The 7,156-nt window shown below is 37.3% G+C and overlaps 2 protein-coding genes across 6 annotated transcripts; both read right to left on the reverse strand.

The window, feature by feature from the left end:
* Nucleotides 1–697: 697 nt before the first annotated feature.
* On the reverse strand, nucleotides 698–2,756 carry LOC306762416 (dual specificity phosphatase 29-like). Its single transcript, XM_079248859.1, has 4 exons — nucleotides 2,237–2,756; nucleotides 1,400–1,614; nucleotides 1,064–1,287; nucleotides 698–950 (listed from the first exon to the last, which is right to left on the reverse strand). The coding sequence occupies exons 2-4, from the start codon at nucleotides 1,576–1,578 to the stop codon at nucleotides 727–729; spliced, it is 627 nt and encodes a 208-aa protein (XP_079104985.1). The 5' UTR covers nucleotides 1,579–1,614; nucleotides 2,237–2,756; the 3' UTR covers nucleotides 698–726.
* Nucleotides 2,757–2,941: 185 nt separating this feature from the next.
* LOC306762723 (uncharacterized protein) lies at nucleotides 2,942–6,505 on the reverse strand. 5 transcript variants are annotated; one of them, XM_079249319.1, is made up of 7 exons: nucleotides 6,413–6,505; nucleotides 5,907–6,037; nucleotides 5,571–5,812; nucleotides 5,167–5,383; nucleotides 4,956–5,078; nucleotides 4,642–4,859; nucleotides 2,942–3,920 (listed from the first exon to the last, which is right to left on the reverse strand). In XM_079249319.1, the coding sequence occupies exons 2-7, from the start codon at nucleotides 6,029–6,031 to the stop codon at nucleotides 3,688–3,690; spliced, it is 1,158 nt and encodes a 385-aa protein (XP_079105445.1). In that variant the 5' UTR covers nucleotides 6,032–6,037; nucleotides 6,413–6,505; the 3' UTR covers nucleotides 2,942–3,687. The 5 variants fall into 5 exon arrangements, with proteins under 5 accessions (XP_079105445.1, XP_079105447.1, XP_079105446.1 ...); XM_079249321.1 differs by having other exon boundaries at nucleotides 5,907–6,032; nucleotides 6,413–6,485; XM_079249320.1 differs by having other exon boundaries at nucleotides 5,907–6,032; nucleotides 6,274–6,472.
* Nucleotides 6,506–7,156: the final 651 nt, after the last annotated feature.

A 7,156-nucleotide genomic window follows, 5' to 3' on the forward strand; every position in this document is an offset into this window, starting at 1 on the left:
AATACCTGAATAATATTGAGAGCCAGAAGGAATAATAAAAAGCTTAAACTGATTAAAGACAATTTCCAGTACTGGAGCCGGAGGATTTCCTCCAAGATTACATGTAACTGAAGGAAGAGATGACAAGTTAGTGATTGTGTTGGACTTAAAGTAACCTGGGGGGGCTGATCAACAAATCTCCATAACAACTGCAATGCTCAAAATAGATAGACTGTATTTTACAAGTGTTTTGATAGCAGAACATCTTGCAATGCTAAGTCACTGTATAGCACTATGTGTTTTCATGTCAGCGCCTCATATGATACTTCAATTCTATGATGCATTGAGACATCATGCATCTATGAAGTAGATGCATAGTAGTTTTTTTTTTTGTCCATCAACGAAATAATTGTGATTGACAAGACTAATTCCCACATTTAGTCATCTTTACTTGTACAAACTTATATGAATTGTTTGAAAAACTTCTTTAAACCACCATTAAAACAAAGACAATAGCATCTGAAATTTAAATTAGCTGCATCCTAACGTCTCTGCATGTAAATAAAAGCTCATACTTTTTCCTTTCTCAAATGCTGGATCTTAATTGTGTTAATTCCTGAAATTGCTGCATAATGCCAATGTGTTACATGATAATATCTAGAGGTGATAAAAGTAGTTAATCTGGCATCTGCCACCCAATTAAATCAAAATTGAAAGTACAGAAGCATATCGTCTTGTAGTTGTGTCTTATTGTTCTTGTGTTTTTCTTTTTGATCTCAGCTTCTCTTCTTGCAATGCAATGTCCAGTGCTCTGAGTTGTTTCAGGAAGCCATGATTAGGTAGGATACAGCGATGCTGTCGCACATGCTCAATAGCATCCACAACAGTTAAACTGTGTTTCATCATCAGATATGCCAAGACCAAAGTCGCTGACCTGCTGCGACCCATCACACAGTGCACAAGCACCTTATCTGGAAAAATCAGAAACATATGGAATAAATTAGACCAAAAGATGAAAGAAAACATCTTTAACTAAAAGATAAAATAAAAATAGGTGTGAATAAAAGTCTTTACTTAGTCGTACTTTGTTGGTGGCTAAGGGCTTCATGGATGAATTCTGCTGCAGGACAGAAGTACTGGGAGATGTTGAAGGTGGGTTTATCGTCAGCTTCTACGCCATAATACTGGATGCCCATGTCTCTGTAGTAGTCAGCACCAGTGAGCACATTATTCCACTTTCCCTCTGCTGCATTCAGAACATGTGTAATACCCAGATCCATCAGGCCAGGCCGCTCCAAAGCTGTCTTCCTGTTTTCATGCAGTACACACTCAATATTGTGAGCACAAACACATCTGACTGATTTGGACTGTTTACTAACATAAATAAATAAATATGTCTGCATTATGCAGACTTACTCACTCATCACCAATGTAGACGCAAGGCCAGACTTGATTGACATGTGAATATTGAGCCATTGTACCGCCCCAGAACAGCTGCTCCAGGTCTAATGTTCCAGGTGTGATGTAGTCACTGTCTGGGTCCACCTGCACGGCTACATATGGATTCTTACTTCCAGACTTCAGCTCACGAAACGACATTTTTCACTTCAACCATTCAAAAAAACACCGGAATTTCTGTAATGAAATTAAGAAAAGGGACCTAAATAAAGCACTACATAAAAAAGAAAAAAAAAGAAAAAAAAACTGAACTCATGCATGAACAGGAATGCGAAAAAGCAAAATACCTGTAAAGCACCACAATGTACAGGACAATTTTATTTATAAAGCACTACAGGTGTAGTACTTGAAAAGTGCTGAATGGTAGGATACAAATACCATTTAAAAGACATTAAAAGAATGTTGAATAAGACCAAAACTAAAATATTAAAAACAAGATGGTATATCTAAAAAGAAAAAATAAAATAAAATAAAATCTCACACTGGGCCAAAGGCCAAAAGGAAGTATTGATTTTTAGGTAGAAGTTTAAAAATGTACTTTCAGTACAGTGAGGAAACCTTTCTAACACACCATGGCAGCAACATCTTCAAGTTCATTTTAGTAAATCTTGACTTTATGTCGATGTAACTATGTCATTATTACTAAAATTCTTACATTTTTTTAAACAAACCTTTTAAGCATCTGCCTGACAGTTTTAGATTAAATCAATTTTATGAATTTTATTTATCTAACTTACTGAGATAAGTGATTGTTACAAGATAAATACTAGATTTACTTTAGTGAAATGCCAGTACTCACCTCTTTTTTTAAAATGAGTCACTGAACAAGAAGGAGACATTCAATTTCTTCAGTGGACATGTAATAACTGTGTCTGTAACAACAGACCTTCCCATGCAGGAAGATCAGAGACTAAAATACAGATCAGGAATGGTAACTGCTCTCCCAGGCTCTGTGTTTAAAATGATATATTTAGGCAGCTGGGCTTCAGCACCTTATCCGGAAACGTGACACATACTCAAGCACACAAGCCCTCTCTTCTGATCCTCCTGATCCGATCCTCCTAAAATGACAATAATATTTTTAAAAGAACTTGGCATTTTTATAAAAATAGAAGAACTTAAGGAATGACTAAAACTTTGTCTAGGTAGGACTAAATTCCCCTGGATATCCTGATTATTTTAAAGCAGTCTACAGCCCGAAATAGTCACAAACAATTGAATTTGGTCTAAGAATACAATGGAACAATCAGTTGAAAGAAAGTATGCAAGTATTTCAACCTTCTTCAGCATGTCATTCTTTTTGCACATTTCTTAACCCAGGTGAAGGATGAAGTTGTCTGTCATGCTGTCGGATTTCCTACTGTGGAACAGCACTTCCAGCAGAACTAAGTTTCATTTCTTAAGAATAACACATCACTTTCCTCCACAATGTTTGATTCTCATTTTGATGGAAAAACAGTGAATACATTTAGAGAGCTTCTCTGCCCTTTTATTGATTCTGAATCTTCAGGAGGAATTCCAAACAGAGGAGTGAAAAAGTAAGTCATGCTTACACAAGAGTTAATGCATGTGAATTTAACATTGACTTAACTCAGTTTTTATAGTTGATTGTATTTCCAGTCATAGTTCTAACCTGGGACTGAGTTCTGTCATTTAATAAGTTATACTTCTTTTAACATTTATGATCCAAATGTAGTTATAACACTTAGTTTGATCATACACAATGAAAAAAGAACATATATTCACATTTTATTGTGTTTCAGCATCATCAAACAGTTTAACAGAAGTTTCACTTGTTACAATCAGCCTTCTGCAAATGGATTAATTTTCATATCGGCGCCAATTTAATGGCACCAACCTGGTCGAGTGACTTATTAATGGCAACAGTTGACTGAGCCCACTCATAGACCAGTTCACTTTTCCACCAACTTATGTTTCATGGATTACTTCTGATGTTTGCCAAGGAGGAGAATATAGTGTGAGCTGTATGTTGCATCATTATTATCCCAAAATATCTCTGGTTTGTGAAATTGTTTGATAATCCATTAGTTTTTGTCAGTTTAGGTATTTCTGGAGGCAAAACACTCAAAACATTCAATTGTTTTATCTTGCAAAGTGTTGCTAAGGCAGCGATAATCCACAAGATAAACAGATGAGATTTCTATTTTCTCTGTTCTAATTATTGTGAGACAGTTGACAGCAAATTCCAGTCCAGTGGTGACTAGCAAGTGTCAGCATGTTGATTTTTAATTATCCCAGTGTGCTGATGATGTCCTCCTCTGGGATCTGTCTGCTCTGTGAATGGAGGCTCAATTCCAACTGTCTGAGTTGCTCCAGAAATCCAGAGTTGGGTCCAATGTCTCGATTTAGACGCACAGAAATGATGGCCTCTACCAAAGACAGACCGTGACAGATCATCAGATAAGCCAAAACCAGCGCTCCAGAACGACTGACACCCATGGCACAATGAACAAACACCTTCCCTGTAAGACAATGAAATTAGTTATCATGTAACAAGAAATATTTGTGGTGGTCAGGGTAAGACTCAGTTGCATGAGTTATCATTAACTAAACTAAATTAAATTGTGAAAATGCCTAAAGGGAAGTTATTTTGTTGCAGTACACAATAGATATTACTAGTGTACTTGATATTACTAATTTCTTAGGGCTACTGCTGTAGAATGACCTGTACAGTTCTTTGTGGATGGGGTCTTGGTGGACTAGATTTGTTTTCCACAGATACCGGCAGATCTCCTCAGTTTGGTATCTGTGTAGTTGGTAAACCAGGTGAAAAATTCAGACCACTCATCTGATGAGGGAAGCTACTCGTGTAGGGGAGTACTGATACCATGGAGCTGCTGGGATTTTTCCAGCAAAACAAGATAAGTTATGTTGCTTGCTTCCCCTGTGGTTGCTTTAAGGAAGTGTCTCATGTGTGTATGCATCATATTCAACTAAATTATATCATGCAAAATAGTTGATAATTCTTTGTCAGCATTAATATGAATATTTGACAACTTTTAATGCTAATAAATATGAACGGTAATGACATGTAAAAGTTTCTTCATATTCCCTGAACAAGCCTAGATAATATCTATCTATATTATGTCTATTGTGAACGGAGTTCTACTTTAACATATTAGATTTGTTTGTGTAGATTTTGTCTTTCTAAAGCATGTATGTGCCAGCTCTTATGTCACTAACCATTTTTCTTTAAAGCACTGTCGATGAACTGTGCAGCAGAGGTGAAGAAAGGTTCGAGGTTAAACTCTGGATGGTCTGCAGCTTCAACACCATGGTACTCTACATCAATGTCACTGTAGAACTGTTGACCGGTGTTGATCTGGTGTTGACCTGCTGCAGCATTCAATATGTGAGTGACACCCAGAGACAATATTGTGGATTTATCTCGAGCCACAGACCTGCAGGCACACATTACATACAATATATAACAACATACAACATACAACAATATTTTCCACCATTTTCTTTATAATAAATGGGATTATTTTACTCACTCATCTCCAATGTAAAGGTTTGGCCAGACTTGGTTGACAGGTGCCACTGGCTTTCTATTGGTCCAGAGAATTTTCCTCAGCTCTGTCAGAGATGGTGTCTCTCCTTCCTCAGCTAAGCAGCCTCTGCAGTAATAAAGATGTGCGTGTCTGTGTGCATATGTGTGTCTATGTTTATGCTAATGGACTGGTATGTGTCTGAGAGTGTCTTTACAGTGTTTGAGCCTGTTTTTTTCTCCTTCTCTCCCTTTCCAGACCCATGTCAAGGCTGCGAAGCTGCTGCAAGAAGCCTGGGTTGGGACAGATGTCTCGGTGTGGTCTGACGACAGCCACCGCCTCCTGCAGCCTCAGGCCCTCAGCAATCATCAGGAAAGCAAGCACCAAGGTAGCAGAGCGGCTGACCCCCATCAGACAGTGTACAAACACCCGTCCTATAACAGAGACATATGTTGTTCATTTCAGAATCAAAGAAGCAGCAGCATTAACATATTTTGATGAATAGAATGAATTCTGATCTCATTGATAAAAGCTTCACAATCACAAATGTACCTCATAATATGAGTACTTTGCATAAGTTTAGTAACATACCAAAAGTTGACTTCATATGTTTCTACTTGCCTCCCATGGCCAGTGCAGCTCTAATGTATTTTGCTGTTGGATAGAAGAAAGGGCTGAGAATAAACTCTATTGCATCATCTGCCTCCACACCATAATAATCCACTTTCATGTCTCTGTAGTAATGAGGGCCAGTTTTAACATAGAAACAGGGTCCGGGACCAGCGTGAGGGGGTCCATGAGCAGCGTTCACGATGTGAGTAATTCCCAGACTGTAGAGAATGCTCTTGTCACGTGCGGCCACTCTGAAACATGATCACACATTTCTGTCTGCATGAAGAAGGCAAGTGTATTTTGTGTAGACGCGTGTTTATGCTTGTCGTGAGTGTGTGAACCTACTCATTTCCTATGTAAAGATTAGGCCAGACTTGATTGACATGTCCAGTCGGTTTTCTATCTGCCAGCAGCAACTCCTGCAGCTCTGAGACAGAGGGAGGTTCATATGGAGGGTCTCTGAGAGACATACTGTTCTGGTACAAACACAGAAATGAGGACCACATGTATCAAACATGAATTGTAAAAGTACAATATTAAAAGAAATAATAGACACTGCTGCTTCTCCTAAGAATATAAATTTATTCCACTACAAGTAATCTTTGCCACAACAAAACAAATCAGTTCGCTTATCCCTGTAAAACAAGAGATGACAGAAATCAGAAAGATCACGGTGCAAGAATCTTAATACCACAACTCAGACAAGGCTTACCAAACTTCTGGGCAGAGTTAATTCTTCTTCTATATTATCTGCCGACATCGATGCCCACACAAGGGACATGTCTCATTATGACTACATCTGCAGTATGTTTATCCCACTAAAACAAAATAATTTTATTTAAACTACATACCTCAGGATTCAGTCTGACCAACTGCACAGCTTTCTGTGAACTTTCACATTCGCTTGTCTATTTCTATGATGACTTCAGACTGTTATACAACACGCTGGCATTCTGCATGTGAGGCAGAGCAACACAAGCCACTCTGTGCCTTTAAGACATCAAAGCTATAAATAATATTAACCCCAAATTATTTTTTCAGTGTTCTTGTGTTTATGCTGAATCATTTTAAATGAAATGAAACTTAAAGTTAAGTTTGTTGTGTTTGCCTAAAAGCAAGAAAAGACAAAAATCGTAAAAGATTAGTTGTGATCTGATAGCTTTTTGTAGATTTAATTTAACTATGACCTGAACATCATCCAAATTTATTTCTTTACTTTGACATGATAGTTTTCTTTATTATTTGTTGAAAATAAAGTAGTCATGTACTACAAACAACAGCAGAATACTGGTCAAATCAAATCAGAATTTATTTGTAAAGCACTTTTTGGGTCCTGTTTCCTTATTGCTTCACTTATTTTGTTGTTGACTGTTCCACAATCAGGAAATTAGGAATATCTGTTTCTTTAATACAATCAAACATTGTTACCTTGATGCCACAGCTTCAGTGTTTGCTACTTTTACTCTCATTTTCCATTAAAATAAAAGGCTAATTTTTAAGGAGGGTAGAAATAATAGCATCGAGTTCTGCATCTAACCAAAGTCGCTTTTAACAACTTTTTAAAAGCTCTCAAAACACTGTAGTAAAAACTTCTC

This window comes from Telmatherina bonti (genome assembly GCF_933228915.1).
Source record: "Telmatherina bonti genome assembly, chromosome: 11".
Classification (NCBI taxonomy): domain Eukaryota; kingdom Metazoa; phylum Chordata; class Actinopteri; order Atheriniformes; family Telmatherinidae; genus Telmatherina; species Telmatherina bonti.

Excerpts from the sequence above, each read along its gene's own strand:
- LOC306762416 (XM_079248859.1), bottom strand. The coding sequence starts at position 1,578 with ATGTCGTTTCGTGAGCTGAAGTCTGGAAGTAAGAATCCATATGTAGCC. Across the intron at positions 1,288-1,399 it reads TGCGTCTACATTGGTGATGA|GAAGACAGCTTTGGAGCGGC; the intron begins GTGAGTAAGTCT and ends GCATGAAAACAG. Across the intron at positions 951-1,063 it reads AGCCCTTAGCCACCAACAAA|ATAAGGTGCTTGTGCACTGT; the intron begins GTACGACTAAGT and ends TGATTTTTCCAG.
- LOC306762723 (XM_079249318.1), bottom strand. The coding sequence starts at position 6,342 with ATGTCCCTTGTGTGGGCATCGATGTCGGCAGATAATATAGAAGAAGAA. Across the intron at positions 6,038-6,273 it reads TAACTCTGCCCAGAAGTTTG|AACAGTATGTCTCTCAGAGA; the intron begins GTAAGCCTTGTC and ends TGTTTGTACCAG. Across the intron at positions 5,813-5,906 it reads AATCTTTACATAGGAAATGA|AGTGGCCGCACGTGACAAGA; the intron begins GTAGGTTCACAC and ends ATCATGTTTCAG.